The following is a 16,595-nucleotide window of genomic DNA, read 5'->3' as shown; positions in this document are numbered from 1 at the left end:
TAATAGGGCAGTTTGGGCTTGATGGGTCAAAAGGTCTTGTTCCCGTGCTGTATCTCGAAATAAATGTTAAAAGTTAACATCTAGCTCAGAAGTGAGGTCATGGGCCATGAGTCAGGTTCACCGGGGTCGTCCTTTGAACTTCAGCTGTGCACAGTTCTGTGTAGCTTTGTGTGGGGACTTTTGTAGGCCACATGGACTACACCTCAGGGTCCTGAAAGAGGGAGCCAGAAAGGTTGTTGAGGCATGATCTTTCAAGAATCGCTATATTCTGAAATGGTTCCTGAGGACTGGAAAATTGCAAATGTCACTTTACTCTTTAAGAAAGGAGAGATTCAGAAGAAAGGAATTGATAGGCCAGTGGCTTGACTTCACTCGTGGGAAGATATTGGAGTCCATTATTAAGGATAAGGTTTCGGGGTACTTGAAGGGGCATGGTACCGCTGGCTGGCCAAAATCAACGTTGTTTCTTTAAGGGGGATATCATGCCTGACAAATCTGTTGGAATTTTTTGAGGAAATAACAGGCAGGATAGGCAAAGGAGAGTCAGTGGATGTTGTTTACTTGGAATTTCAGAAGGCCTTTGACAAGGGGCCACACATGAGGCTGCTTAGCAAGATAAGAGTCCATGGTATTATAGGAAAGATTGTGGCATGAATACCAGGTTGGTTGACTGGCAGGAGGCAAAGAGCGGGAATAAAGGGAGCCTTTTCTGGTTGACTGCAGATGACCAGTGGTATTCCACAGGGGATGGTATTGGGACAACTCCTTTCCACATTATATGTCAACAATTTGGATGATGGAATTGATGGCTTTGTGGCCAAATTTGCAGACGATACAAAGATAGGTGGAGCAGCAGGTAGTGTTGAGGAAGCAAGGAGTCTTCAGTAGGACTTGAATAGATTGGTAGAGCAGGCAAAGAAGTGGCGGATGGAATATAGTGTAGAGAAGTGTATGGTCATGCACTTCGGTAGAAAGACTAAAGGCATAGACTATTTTCTAAACGGGAACAATATCAGGTGCAAAGGGACTTGGGAGTCGAGCTGGATTAGTTTACAGATTGAGTCAGTGGTGGTGGCATCCGTCGGTCTCGAGAGACCATGGATCTGCGCCTGGAGTTTCCAGGGTGCAGGCCTGGGCGGGGTTGTATGGGAGACCGGCAGTTGCCCAAGCTGCAGGCCTTCCCCTCTCCACGCCACCGATGTTGTCCAAGGGAAGGGCACTAGGACCCACGCAGCTTGGCACTGGTGACGTCGCAGAGCAATGTGTTGTTAAGTGCCTTGCTCAAGGACACAAACACGCTGCCTCAGCTGAGGCTCGAACCAGTGACCTTCAGGTTACTAGTCTGATGCCTTGCCCACTAGGCCACGCGCCAACACATGAGTCAGTGGTAAGGAAGGCAAATGCAATGTTAGCATTTATTTCGAGAGGATTGGGATATAAGAGTAAGGATGTGACACTGAGATTTTATGAGGCATTGGTCAGACCACACTTGGAGTATCGTGAGCAGTTTTGGGCCTGTTATCTAAGAAAAGATGTGCTGGCATTGGAGAGGGTCCAGAGGAGGTTCACGAGAATTATTCCAGGAATGAAAGGGTTAAGATATGATGAGCGTGCGATGGCTCTGTGCCTGTACTCGCTGGAGACTAGGAGAATGAGGAGGGATCTTATAGAAACCTAGTAAATGTTGTGGAGGCCTAAACCAAGTGGATGTGGAGAGGGTGAACCCAGCACCAGAGGGAATAGCCTCAGAACAGAGGGACTTCATTTAGAACTGTGATGAGAAGTAATTTCTTTAGCTCGAGAGTGCTGAACGTGTGGAATTCATTGCCATGGACAGCTGTGGAGACCGTGTCATTGAGAATGTTTAAAGCAGAGCTTGATGGGAAAGATTACAGGGAGAAACCAAAAGAATGGGATTGAGAGGGGTAATAAATCAACCATGAAGGAATGGTGAAGCAGACTCGATGGGCCGAGTGGCCTAATTCTGCTCCTGTACCTTATGGTCTCATGATCATACAGTTGGCGGCAGTGTCATTGAAGCAGCGGTAGGTCTAACTCACCGGCTACGCAGGTGTGGCACTGTTATTACTGACCTTCCTTGTGTCACCAGGGCTACCGAACTGGCTACGCGTACAGGCATCCGATCGTTCAGGAGAAGACCAGGCACAAGAGCGAGGTGGAGATCCCGGCCACCGTCACGGCATTCACCTTCGAGGAGGACGATCTCCCGCACCACCCGCTCAGGCACCACAGTCAGAAACAGCAGAAGGAGAAGAGCCGGTGGCTCAACTCCCCCAACACCTACCTGCGCGTCAGTGCCAACGAAGAGCCTCAGGGAGGTCCCAGTAGTCCCCGGGCCAAGACCGCGGTAAGGAGCTGGATCGTTATTCTATTTGACTTGTTTATTGTTAGTCAGCAATCCAGCACAGTTACAGGCCCTTCCAGCTCAACACACCTCCTGAATACTTACTGCCCATTACACCACTGGTGTTTGGGGTAGCAATGAAAGTCTGCTAACCCTGTCTGCTCTTGGCCATATTCTCAATCATGTCCCAGTGTGTCTCAGGGTCCTCAGTCTCTGTCAGGGATAGTAGGGTTCTTCACTGCTGTTTCCATAACAATTTTTTTTTTCCTTGACCAGTCAGGGTTGTTAGCCCTGAGCCGAGCCCCGAAACCTGGAGGACCAGTGGATCATTCTTAGTCTGGCCTCTATCCTTTCACCCTGTCTGGCACAGGTGACCCTACCAAGACCCAACGCACGAAGCGCTGACTCCAGTCAACTTCGCCCTCCAGGTCATTGAGGCACACAAGCCACAAAACCCAATGACAAGGTTGTGGGCCTCCTAGTAGAGGCCAATTACATCTCAACGTGACCAATTCACCTGCTGATCCACGCGCGTCCAGACTCTGGAGGAAACCCATGTGGGCACCAGGAGAACGTATAAACCCCTCTCAGACAGCAGCAGAATTGAACCCGGGTCACTGGCGATGTAACGGCGTTGGGCTACTGAGTCTCCCAATTTCATACCCAGCAGAGTCGTGGAGGCTCAGTTGCTGAACGTGCTCAAGTCAGGTTAGCAGACTATTATTTATTAAAGGGAGTGGGGTTATTGCAGGAAGGTGGGGCAACAAACCTGTAACCCTGCAGTTTTCTTTATGTTCAAAGCTCGAAGTTTAAGGTAAATGTGTTATCAAAGTCTATATATAAGGTGGCAGGATGGAGATACGTCTCTGCTGAAGGAGAGGTATAAGGTGCTTCTTCCCTCCAGAAAGCTGGAGGAACTCCGCAGGTCAGGCAGTACCTATGGAACTGAAATCTTTTGGGATGAAACTCTTCAGAACTGAGAAGGAAGGGGGAATGTGCCAGAATACAAAGAGGGGGAGGGAAGGGAAGGAGACCAGCTAGAAGGTGATAGGTGGAGCCAGGTGAGTGGGAAAGGTCAAGGGCTGGAGAGGAAGGAATCTGATAGGAGAGGACAGTAGACTATAGGAGAAGGGGAGGGGACCCAGGAGGAGGTGATTGGCAGGTGAGAAGAGGTAAGAGGTCAAAGCCCACCATTATGAACACCTTCAAAAATTGGTGCCTCAAAAAGGCAGCATCCATCATTAAGGACCACCAGCATCTGGGACATGCTCTCTTCTCATTACTACCAGTATAGGAGCCTGACAATTGATATTAAACGTTTTAAGAACAGCTTCTCCTCCTTCAAGATCAGATTTTTGAATGGTCCATGGACATTGCCTCACTATCGCACGTTATTATTATTTATTTATTTATGTTTTTTTATTTATTTTAACTTACAGTAATTTTTATATCACGTGCTGTAATGCTGGGGTGTCGGGAGATACGTCTCCAGCAAAGGAGGTGTAAGGCACTCCTTTCCTCTGCTAGCCCGCAGGTCACCCCTCGGGCAAGGTGTAGCTTAGCCCCCCGAACAGGATCAGGTGAAACCATGGGAGCAGGTGGTGGATGGTCGTATGAGCAGCTGGTGCAGATCACAAGTCCCGGTTATATGACCACTGACACCAGCAAGACAATCTCTGAAGAGTATTGATAATGCCAGAAGAAGACAATGGCAAACCACTTCCGTAGAAAAATTTGCCAAGAACAATCATGGTCGTGGAAAGACGATGTTCCCCTCAGTCATACGATACGACACATAAGGAACGAACGACATGTCACCATGCTCCCCTAAGATTAATTTTTCTTGCGGGCATTCACAGTAGATGCAGAGAATCACAGCGGAATCAGTGAAAAACTGCAGACACAGAGACTGAGCAAACTGAAACAAGGCTCCATGTCTGCCAGCAAGTGCAGGTTCAGGTGCCGAGTGAACATTAAAGCAAAAACAACGATGCCCATGGGAGGAGGCTGTAAGCAGCATCAGGTGTGGCACCTTGCACTCCCCATCTCGGCTGAATCTGAAGGAGGGCGGGACCGTGGGCAAATACAGCACCTGGGATGGAGCACCGCTCCGCGAAATGGTGAAAAAGATCGCAATCAGGCACCAGCTGCTCCTTCAGAATCAGAGTCAGGTTTAATATCACTGGCATATGTTGTGAAATTTGTCATTATGCAGCACCTACTGTGCAATACATTAAAAAATATAAATTACATTTAGAAATAGGTATAAAATTAAATCAGTAAAAAAAAAGTGAGGTACTATTCATGGGTTGGTTCATTGTCCATTCAGAATTCTGATGGAAGAAGGGAAGAGGCTGTTCCTAAAATGTTGAGTTTGTGTCTTAAGAGTCCTGTACCTCCTCTCCGACGGTAGCAAGGAGAAGAGGGCATGTCCTGGGTGATGGAGGCCGCCGGAGGCCGCCTTTGAAAATCCCCTGGATTCTGGGGAGACTAGTGACCACGATGCAGCTGACTGGGTTCACAACTTCCTGCAGTTTTTCCCAATCCTGTGCAGTGGCCCCTCCGTACCGGGCAGTGACGCGACCAGTTAGACTGGCACATCCCGTGGGAAGGCCAAGATGAAGTGGAGAGCCGTTGGCACGTGGCACTCCGGGTCCTGCAGGAAGACTGTGTTTGAAGGTGCCTGGGCCTACAATACGACCTCAGCTGTCACTGTGGAGTCGGTGATTTGCCCCCTCCAGGAGCCGAAGGACACAGATCATCAGTGACATCTAATTTCCAGCTATTTATATCAAAGTTCTAAGTAAATGTTTTATCAAAGTAAATATATGTCACCATATACAACCCTGAGTTTCATTTTCTTGAGGGCATACTCAAATCTATAGAATAATAACCATAACAGAATCAGTGAAAGACCGCCCAACTTGGACTTTCAAAGTAACTAATAAAAGGACAGGAGAAGGGTACAAGGCTGGTCTGTGCAGGTCTGTGTAGACACAGAATCCCTGAGAGGTGTCAGTCGCCTGGACCCCTCCCCCTCCCTGCCTGCTGCATTGCAGTGGTGTCCACACTGACTGTCTCCAGCGCCCTCTTGTGGACGCTAGTACCAGTAGAATTTTAATCAAAGTCAAAATCGAGTTGTTACTGTCACGTTCACATTTTCTTTATCGATTGAGATACAGCGTGGAATAGACCCCTCCAGCCCTTCGAGCCACGCCACTCAGCGACCCCCCCAATTTAACCCTAGTCTAATCAAATTATGGGACAATTTACAATCTTTGGACTGTGGGAGGAATCAGAATCAAGTTTATTATCACGGGCGTATGTTGTGAAATTTGTTGTCTTTGCAACAGTAGTACAATGTAATACTTAATAATGGAAATAAAAAGAATTACAGTAAAAACACACACACACACACACACACACACACACACACACACACACACACACACACACACACACACACACACACACACACACACACACACACACTGATAAGTTCGTGGCCTAAGGTAGAAGGAATCAATTTTAGAAAACCTAGCACATTTATTTTCCCTACATTTACACAGGTAGTCCAGCAGTCGTGGAGCATACGGATCCCTTCTCTGTAGAAGTCGGCGTCTTGGACCTCCAGAAGTCGTCCGCAGCAGGTGTGATTGATAAGTTCGTAGCATAAGGTGGAAGGAGATGAGTTATTAACTTCAAACTTTCTGCATGATCACTCAAAGAGTTGAACTGCATGTGCATGGAACGAGAGCTGTATAACTCATCTCCTTCTACCTTAGACCACAAACTTATCAATTACCCCTGCTGTGGACACTTTCTGGAGGTCCAAGACAGCGACTTCCACAAAGAAGTGCTCCACGACCGCTGGACTAAGTGTGTAAATGCAGGAAAAATAAATGTGCTGGGTTTTCTAAAACTGACTCCTTCTATTTTAGGCCACAAACTTATCAATCTTCCCTTGTTAATATATACAGTGCTTATAAAAAGTGTTCACTCCCCTTTGGAAGTTTTCACATTTTATTGTTTTACACATTGAATCACAGCGGATTTAATTTGGCTTTTTTTTGACACTGATCAACAGAAGAAGACTTCCGTGTCCAAGTGAAGGCAGATCCCAGATCTCTACAAAGTGATGTAAATAAATTACAAATATAAAACACAAAATAATTTATTGTTTAAGTATTCACCCCCCCCCCCCCCCCATGACACACCAAATCAGCACTAACGCAGCCAATTGGTTTTAGAAGTTGCATAATTAGTCAAGTGGAGATCTGTTTTTGGAGACCTCTGTGCAGACAAGGTGTTTCAATTGATTGTGGTAAAATACACCTGTATCTGGAAGGTCAAACTGCTGGTGAGTCAGTATCCGGGCAAAAACTACACCATGAAGACAAAAGAACACTCCAGGCAACTCTGAAAAGATATTGAAAAGCACAAATCAGGAGATGGATACAAGAAAATTTCCAAGTCACAAAATATCCCTTGGAGTACAGTTAAATCAATCAGGAAATGGAATGAATATAGCACAGCTGTAAACCTGCCTGGAACAGGGTGTCCTCAAACACCGAGGGACCGTGCAAGAAGGGTACTAAGTGAGGGAGGCCACCAAGAAACCTATGACAACCGTGGAGGAGTTACAAGCTTCAGTGGCTGAGATGGGAGAGACTGCGCAAACAACAACTGTTGCCCGGGTGTTTCACCGGTCACAGCTTTATGGGAGAGTGGCAAAGAGAAAGCCACTGTTGAAAAATAATCACTGCTTTTTGAACACAAACACATGCAGCTTATGCTGTTTAAAAACCGATTGCACTGAGTGTGGTCTGGTGTCCAACAGCCACGCAAACGCATGTGACTGTTGATAGTTAGAAACTGTTCGGCAACAGTCCCCTGTCCCAATTAAGTGACATTGTGTCCCAAATAAACAAAGGTAATCCCGGCTATTTTCACAATTTATTTTTTGTTCTTTAAGAGTTGTCCCAAATAAGAGGCTGTCCCGAGAAAATTGATGACCCAATTAACTAGGACCGGTTGTATTCAAACAACACACACAAAATGCTGGTGGAACACAGCAGGCCAGGCAGCATCTATAGGAAGAAGCACTGTCGATGTTTCGGGCCGAGACCCTTCGTCAGGACTAGAGTGTTGTATACCTGTTGTATTCAGTTGAATGCTGCATCAAAACTTTGCTTATGCAGGGTACATTGTGGATTTTCCTGGGTAGTTGTTGGTCTTGTCCACTTGTACAGATCCAGGACTAGGAGGGTGGGTGTTTAGGGTAGGGGCACGCGCAGTGTTGGTGGGGGGTTGGGTAGGGACACGCACAGTGTTGGTGGGGGGTGGGTAGGGACATGCGCAGTGTTGGTGGGGGTTGGTGGGGGGGTGGGTAGGGACACGCACAGTGTTAGTGGGGGGTTGGGTAGGGACACGCACAGTGTTGGTGGGGGTTGGTGGGGGGTTGGGTAGGGACACGCACAGTGTTGGTGGGGGGGTTGGGTAGGGGCACGCGCAGTGTTGGTGGGGGGGTGGGTAGGGGCATGCACAGTGTTGGTGGGGGGGTTGGGTAGGGACACGCACAGTGTTGGGGGGGTGGGTAGGGACATGCACAGTGTTGGGGGGGGTTGGGTAGGGACACGCACAGTGTTGGTGGGGGGTTGGGTAGGGGCACGCACAGTGTTAGTGGGGGGTTGGGTAGGGACACGCACAGTGTTAGTGGGGGGTGGGTAGGGACACGCACAGTGTTGGTGGGGGGGTTGAGTAGGGACATGCACAGTGTTGGTGGGGGTTGGTGGGGGGTTGGGTAGGGACATGCACAGTGTTGGTGGGGGGGGTGGGTAAGGACATGCGCAGTGTTGGTGGGGGGGTTGGGTAGGGACACGCGCAGTGTTGGTGGGGGGGTGGGTAGGGACACGCACAGTGTTGGTGGGGGGGTTGGGTAGGGGCACGCACAGTGTTGGTGGGGGGTTGGGTAGGGACACGCACAGTGTTGGGGGGGGGTTGGGTAGGGGCACACACAGTGTTGGTGGGGGGTGGGTAGGGACACGCACAGTGTTGGGGGGGGGTTGGGTAGGGACACGCACAGTGTTGGTGGGGGGTGGGTAGGGACATGCGCAGTGTTGGTGGGGGTTGGTGGGGGGGTGGGTAGGGACACGCACAGTGTTAGTGGGGGTTGGTGGGGGGTTGGGTAGGGACACGCACAGTGTTGGTGGGGGGGTTGGGTAGGGGCACGCGCAGTGTTGGTGGGGGGGTGGGTAGGGGCATGCACAGTGTTGGTGGGGGGGTTGGGTGGGGACACGCACAGTGTTGGGGGGGTGGGTAGGGACATGCACAGTGTTGGGGGGGGTTGGGTAGGGACACGCACAGTGTTGGTGGGGGGTTGGGTAGGGACACGCACAGTGTTGGGGGGGTGGGTAGGGACACGCACAGTGTTGGTGGGGGGTTGGGTAGGGACACGCACAGTGTTGGTGGGGGGTTGGGTAGGGGCACGCACAGTGTTAGTGGGGGGTTGGGTAGGGACACGCACAGTGTTAGTGGGGGGTGGGTAGGGACACGCACAGTGTTAGTGGGGGGTTGGGTAGGGACACGCACAGTGTTGGTGGGGGGTGGGTAGGGACATGCGCAGTGTTGGTGGGGGGGTTGAGTAGGGACATGCACAGTGTTGGGGGGGTGGGTAGGGACATGCGCAGTGTTGGTGGGGGTTGGTGGGGGGTTGGGTAGGGACATGCACAGTGTTAGTGGGGGGTGGGTAGGGACACGCACAGTGTTGGTGGGGGGGTTGAGTAGGGACACGCACAGTGTTGGGGGGGTGGGTAGGGACATGCGCAGTGTTGGTGGGGGTTGGTGGGGGGTTGGGTAGGGACATGCACAGTGTTGGTGGGGGGGTGGGTAGGGACAAGCACAGTGTTGGTGGGGGGGTTGGGTAGGGACAAGCACAGTGTTGGTGGGGGGGTGGGTAGGGACAAGCACAGTGTTGGTGGGGGGGTGGGTAGGGACAAGCACAGTGTTGGTGGGGGGGGTGGGTAGGGACACGCACAGTGTTGGTGGGGGGGTTGGGTAGGGACACGCACAGTGTTGGTGGGGGTTGGTGGGGGGGTGGGTAGGGACACGCACAGTGTTGGTGGGGGGTTGGGTAGGGACACGCACAGTGTTGGTGGGGGGGTTGGGTAGGGACACGCACAGTGTTGGTGGGGGGTTGGGTAGGGACATGCGCAGTGTTGGTGGGGGGGTGGGTAGGGACATGCACAGTGTTGGTGGGGGGTTGGGTAGGGACACGCACAGTGTTGGTGGGGGGGTTGGGTAGGGACACGCACAGTGTTGGTGGGGGGTTGGGTAGGGGCACGCACAGTGTTGGTGGGGTTGGTGGGGGGGTGGGTAGGGACATGCACAGTGTTGGTGGGGGGTGGGTAGGGGCACGCACAGTGTTGGTGGGGGGTTGGGTAGGGGCACGCACAGTGTTGGTGGGGGGTTAGTGGGGGGTGGGTAGGGACACGCACAGTGTTGGGGGGGGGTTGGGTAGGGGCACACACAGTGTTGGTGGGGGGTGGGTAGGGACACGCACAGTGTTGGGGGGGGGTTGGGTAGGGGCATGCACAGTGTTGGGGGGGGTTGGGTAGGGGCACGCACAGTGTTGGGGGGGTGGGTAGGGGCACGCACAGTGTTGGGGGGGTTGGTGGGGGGGTGGGTAGGGACATGCACAGTGTTGGTGGGGGGTGGGTAGGGACATGCACAGTGTTGGTGGGGGGTTGGGTAGGGGCACGCACAGTGTTGGTGGGGGGTGGGTAGGGACACGCACAGTGTTGGGGGGGGGTTGGGTAGGGGCACACACAGTGTTGGGGGGGGGTTGGGTAGGGACACGCACAGTGTTGGTGGGGGGTGGGTAGGGGCACGCACAGTGTTGGTGGGGGGTGGGTAGGGACACGCACAGTGTTGGGGGGGGTTGGGTAGGGGCATGCACAGTGTTGGGGGGGGGTTGGGTAGGGGCACGCACAGTGTTGGGGGGGTGGGTAGGGGCACGCACAGTGTTGGGGGGGTTGGTGGGGGGGTGGGTAGGGACATGCACAGTGTTGGTGGGGGGTGGGTAGGGACATGCACAGTGTTGGTGGGGGGTTGGGTAGGGGCACGCACAGTGTTGGTGGGGGGTGGGTAGGGACACGCACAGTGTTGGGGGGGGGTTGGGTAGGGGCACACACAGTGTTGGTGGGGGGTGGGTAGGGACACGCACAGTGTTGGGGGGGGGTTGGGTAGGGGCATGCACAGTGTTGGGGGGGGGTTGGGTAGGGGCACGCACAGTGTTGGGGGGGTTGGTGGGGGGGTGGGTAGGGACATGCACAGTGTTGGGGGGGTGGGTAGGGACATGCACAGTGTTGGGGGGGTGGGTAGGGACACAGTTAAACAGCTGCTGTTGGTCTGGCCCAATCACCACTCTTCCAAGGTCAACACTGCTGCCTGGCTTCAGTTAACCATCTCCAGTGAGATGTAACCACATTTGCAGTTGTTCAAGTTATTGTTGAGCTGTGGGTAATCGGCTTCTCCATTGAGTCTTTTAGTGAATAGCTGAGGAATTGCAATGGGTTTCTCTTCACTTGATGCAGTCTGGCAGTGCTCCCTTGCCACTGGTCCACCAGTGCAACCTGCCAACGTGTCTGCTGCTGTGCCATGGCCCAGGTACCTGCCATTCACCCTCGAGTCTTCCCTGCCCGTGGTGCCTGACGGAGCTCGCACCCTCAGCAGTCTGCCACTTGTCCGGCGGTATTCCCTCCCGCTGGTGGGCCGCCAGTGCCCCTGCCAGTGTTCCTGCCGTGCCGCTGCCACTGGCATCAACTGATGAACTCTGAAAGTGCCCCAGCGATTGCACTGTATCTTCTGAGCGCCAGTGGTCTTTGCTGGTACCTTTGTGTCCTCTGCCAGTGCACAATCCCAGTGCACTCTGACATTAACTTGACAGGGACAGTGAACCTGTAGAAAATGGCTGTGGAAATAATGTATGCCTCTCTTGCTTTGAAACAGTGGCTGAAGGCTGACGAGGCCAAGAAACCCAGCAGCGGAACTCCGATCAAGATCGAGACTCCCAACCAGTTTGTGCCTCTTTTTACAGACCCCCGGGAAGTGCTGGAAACGAGGAATAAGGCAAGATATGTCTGAGCCTTTCTGTCACTGTCATGTCAAAGTCAAAGTTTATTGTATTGTGAACAAGACCATAAGACATTGAAGCAGAACTAGGCCATTCAGCCCATCGAGTCTGCTCTGCCATTTGATCAAGTCTGGCATGATTAACCCCATTCAAGAATGACAGCTTCCATCCTGCTGTTATCAGTGTATGTACCACCAGGGTCAAGGACATCCTCAGTCCCTCTGTCATCAGAGTATGTACCACCAGGGTCAAGGACATCCTCAGTCCCTCTGTCATCAGAGTATGTACCACCAGGGTCAAGGACATCCTCAGTCCCTCTCTCATCAGAGTATGTACCACCAGGGTCAAGGACATCCTCAGTCCCTCTGTCATCAGAGTATGTACCACCAGGGTCAAGGACATCCTCAGTCCCTCTGTCATCAGAGTATGTACCACCAGGGTCAAGGACATCCTCAGTCCCTCTGTCATCAGTGTATGTACCACCAGGGTCAAGGACATCCTCAGTCCCTCTGTCATCAGTGTATGTACCACCAGGGTCAAGGACATCCTCAGTCCCTCTGTCATCAGTGTATGTACCACCAGGGTCAAGGACATCCTCAGTCCCTCTGTCATCAGTGTATGTACCACCAGGGTCAAGGACATCCTCAGTCCCTCTGTCATCAGTGTATGTACGACCAGGGTCAAGGACATCCTCAGTCCCTCTGTCATCAGTGTATGTACCACCAGGGTCAAGGACATCCTCAGTCCCTCTGTCATCAGTGTATGTACCACCAGGGTCAAGGACATCCTCAGTCCCTCTGTCATCAGAGTATGTACCACCAGGGTCAAGGACATCCTCAGTCCCTCTGTCATCAGTGTATGTACGACCAGGGTCAAGGACATCCTCAGTCCCTCTGTCATCAATGTATGTACCGCCAGGGTCAAGGACATCCTCAGTCCCTCTGTCATCAGAGTATGTACCACCAGGGTCAAGGACATCCTCAGTCCCTCTGTCATCAGTGTATGTACGACCAGGGTCAAGGACATCCTCAGTCCCTCTGTCATCAATGTATGTACCGCCAGGGTCAAGGACATCCTCAGTCCCTCTGTCATCAGTGTATGTACTGCCAGGGTCAAGGACATCCTCAGTCCCTCTGTCATCAGTGTATGTACCACCAGGGTCAAGGACATCCTCAGTCCCTCTGTCATCAGTGTATGTACCACCAGGGTCAAGGACATCCTCAGTCCCTCTGTCATCAGTGTATGTACCGCCAGGGTCAAGGACATCCTCAGTCCCTCTGTCATCAATGTATGTACCGCCAGGGTCAAGGACATCCTCAGTCCCTCTGTCATCAGTGTATGTACCACCAGGGTCAAGGACATCCTCAGTCCCTCTGTCATCAGAGTATGTACCACCAGGGTCAAGGACATCCTCAGTCCCTCTGTCATCAGTGTATGTACCACCAGGGTCAAGGACATCCTCAGTCACTCTGTCATCAGAGTATGTACCACCAGGGTCAAGGACATCCTCAGTCCCTCTCTCATCAGAGTATGTACCACCAGGGTCAAGGACATCCTCAGTCCCTCTGTCATCAGAGTATGTACCACCAGGGTCAAGGACATCCTGTCCCTCTGTCATCAGTGTATGTACCACCAGGGTCAAGGACATCCTCAGTCCCTCTGTCATCAGTGTATGTACCACCAGGGTCAAGGACATCCTCAGTCCCTCTGTCATCAGAGTATGTACCACCAGGGTCAAGGACATCCTCAGTCCCTCTGTCATCAGTGTATGTACCACCAGGGTCAAGGACATCCTCAGTCCCTCTGTCATCAATGTATGTACCGCCAGGGTCAAGGACATCCTCAGTCCCTCTGTCATCAGAGTATGTACCACCAGGGTCAAGGACATCCTCAGTCCCTCTGTCATCAATGTATGTACCACCAGGGTCAAGGACATCCTCAGTCCCTCTGTCATCAGAGTATGTACCACCAGGGTCAAGGACATCCTCAGTCCCTCTGTCATCAGTGTATGTACGACCAGGGTCAAGGACATCCTCAGTCCCTCTGTCATCAATGTATGTACCGCCAGGGTCAAGGACATCCTCAGTCCCTCTGTCATCAGAGTATGTACCACCAGGGTCAAGGACATCCTCAGTCCCTCTGTCATCAATGTATGTACCACCAGGGTCAAGGACATCCTCAGTCCCTCTGTCATCAGAGTATGTACCACCAGGGTCAAGGACATCCTCAGTCCCTCTGTCATCAGTGTATGTACGACCAGGGTCAAGGACATCCTCAGTCCCTCTGTCATCAATGTATGTACCGCCAGGGTCAAGGACATCCTCAGTCCCTCTGTCATCAGAGTATGTACCACCAGGGTCAAGGACATCCTCAGTCCCTCTGTCATCAGTGTATGTACCACCAGGGTCAAGGACATCCTCAGTCCCTCTGTCATCAGAGTATGTACCACCAGGGTCAAGGACATCCTCAGTCCCTCTGTCATCAGTGTATGTACCACCAGGGTCAAGGACATCCTGTCCCTCTGTCATCAATGTATGTACCACCAGGGTCAAGGACATCCTCAGTCCCTCTGTCATCAGAGTATGTACCACCAGGGTCAAGGACATCCTCAGTCCCTCTGTCATCAGAGTATGTACCACCAGGGTCAAGGACATCCTCAGTCCCTCTGTCATCAGTGTATGTACCACCAGGGTCAAGGACATCCTGTCCCTCTGTCATCAGTGTATGTACCACCAGGGTCAAGGACATCCTCAGTCCCTCTGTAATCAGAGTATGTACCACCAGGGTCAAGGACACTTTCCATCCCACAGTTATCAGACTCTTGAACAGACACTAAATGCTGAGTGCATTTCTCCCGATTTCTCTCACTGTGGCCCCTACACTCTTATTTGTCTGTGCGCACTGCACTTACTGTGCAACTGCAACAGCCTATTGGGTTTCTCTTTTACTCCCTCAGTGCAATTATATCAGGTATGATCTGTCTGGGTGGTACTCAAAACAAGCTCTTTGCTTTCGGTTTATAATTGTAACGTCCTGAGATGCATGAAAAGTTTGTCTTGCTTACCAGTACAGAGAAAGTGCACTGCAGGTTAACCATAAGGTACAAAGGTTATAACAAGGCAGATTGTGAGGTCAAGCGGCAAATTTATCGTACTCGTCATCATCATCATTGTGTGCTGTGGGTGATCATGGTCTTCCAACTGTCTCTATCCATGACCATGATCGTTCTTGACAAATTCTTCTACGGAAGTGGTTTGCCATTGCCTTCTTCTGGGCAGTGTCTTTACAAGATGGGTGACCCCAGCCATTATCAATACTCTTCAGAGATTGTCTGCCTGGCGTCAGTGGTCTCATAACCAGGACTTGTGATCTGCACCGGCTGTTCATACGACCATCCACCACCTGCTCCCATGGCTTCACATGACCCTGATCGGGGTGGGGGTGGGTTGGGCAGGGGTCTTGCTAACAGGGGCTACCCCTTGCCCAAGGGTGATCTGCAGGCTAGTGAAGGGAAGGAGTACTTTACAACTCCTTTAGTAGAGACGTATCTCCAGCCCGCAGCCTGTTACCATACAGTGGGGTAGATGCTATCCTTGAGCCTGGTGGTATGTGCTTTCAGGCTTTTGCATCTTTTGCCTGGAGGAAGAGAGAAAGTCTGGGATGGGTGGGGTCTGACTGTGCTGCCTGCTTCCCAGGGGCAGCAAGAAGTACAGACAGATTCCAGAGAGGGGAGGCAGTTCTCCGCGATGCGCTGAGCTGCCTCGGTGACCTTCAACTACATTCCTCACTGGTGGTGGGGCCGCCCGCTGTGTAGCTGGGTCTGCTGGGTGGATTATCGGCGCATTCTCTTCCTGAAGGTTTCTGTTTAACCTGTAGATTCGCGAGCAGAACCGGCAGGATATGAAGTCGGCGGGACCGCAGTCACAGCTACTGGCGGGCGTCATCACGGAAAAAAGCCGCAGCCCGGTGAGTCTGTCCCCGAGATCGGTCGCGCCTCTGTGCCCCTGCAGGGGGGCTGAGCGCTGTCAGGGTGACTTGCCAATACTGGTGTAAGGGACAGTGATAACAGGGTTAGAATGTGTTCGATTGGCCGAATGGCTCCATTTGGGGCTTTCAACTTTGACGTATTGTTTCAGATCAATAGCTAGCGTCACCTCAGCATTGTGTATGTGTGTGGGTGTGTTCATACTGCGTATCTGTGCATGTGTTTGTGAATGCATGTGTGCACGAATGTGCGTGCTTGCGTGTGTGTGTGTGTGTGTGTGTGTGTGTGTGTGTGTGTGTAAACGTGTGAGTGTTTATGTGTGGGCGCACGAGTCTGTGCATAGATGTGAGCAAAAAAAAGAAAGTTTAGCTTTATTTCTCACATTTGCATCAAAACATGCGTTAAAATGCATCACTTGCGCCAATGACCAACACAGTCCGAAAATGTGTCGCCATGCTTCCAGTGCCAAGATAACATGCCCATAACTTACTGACCCTGTCCCGCACATCGCAGGGCTGGGCAGTATATTAACTACATGCACTGTTTACATCAGTCTGCAGAAGGAATGCTGCCTTCAGAGGCGCAGGCTGCGACCGAGCGGGATCTGCAGGCGCTGGAGCAGGAGCCTGAGCCCCCGAACCCATTCAACGAGCTCACCGACCAGGAACTGGAGGAATACAAGAGAGAGGTGGAGCGGAAACAGCTGGGGCTGGATGGTAATGTTTTCAGAGTCTCTTGTGGGGAAGCTGGCAAGTTCAGATCGAATTATACTGCCCACCTCATCCATGCCTAACAGTGATAAACCCATCTGCTTGTAAACCTGTTTCTCTCTACTTCCCTATTCATGTGTTTGTCCACAGCAGCACACACTAAATACTCAGTAGGTCAGGCAGCATCTATGAAAGTGAGCGAACAGTTGACATTTCAGGCCGAGACCCTTCACCTAGATTGGAAAGGAGGGGTTAGAATGGCCTGCTAATTACCTCTCCCTGGTTCCTCATCTCCTTCCCTTCATTCTGTGGTCTACTCCCTCTCCTATTAGATTGCTTCTTCTTCAGCCATTTACATCTTCCTCCTATCACTTCCCAGCTTCTTATTTCATCCCCCCTGCC

General features: G+C 51.8%; 1 protein-coding gene across 5 annotated transcripts in view; it reads left to right on the top strand.

Moving 5' to 3' along the window:
• Positions 1–16,595, top strand: part of LOC132391401 (beta-adducin-like) — a 142,737-nt gene that overhangs the window by 111,927 nt on the left and 14,215 nt on the right. For all 5 annotated transcript variants that reach the window (XM_059964579.1, XM_059964550.1, XM_059964571.1 and 2 more), the window contains 4 exons: positions 2,111–2,368; positions 11,375–11,494; positions 15,375–15,464; positions 16,037–16,199. In XM_059964579.1, the coding sequence (XP_059820562.1) occupies positions 2,111–2,368; positions 11,375–11,494; positions 15,375–15,464; positions 16,037–16,199 (631 nt within the window). The remainder of the gene's footprint in view (positions 1–2,110; positions 2,369–11,374; positions 11,495–15,374; positions 15,465–16,036; positions 16,200–16,595) is intronic.

Source organism: Hypanus sabinus, chromosome 1, assembly GCF_030144855.1.
Source record: "Hypanus sabinus isolate sHypSab1 chromosome 1, sHypSab1.hap1, whole genome shotgun sequence".
NCBI classification, from domain to species: domain Eukaryota; kingdom Metazoa; phylum Chordata; class Chondrichthyes; order Myliobatiformes; family Dasyatidae; genus Hypanus; species Hypanus sabinus.
This window is presented reverse-complemented; position numbering and strand designations above follow the sequence as displayed.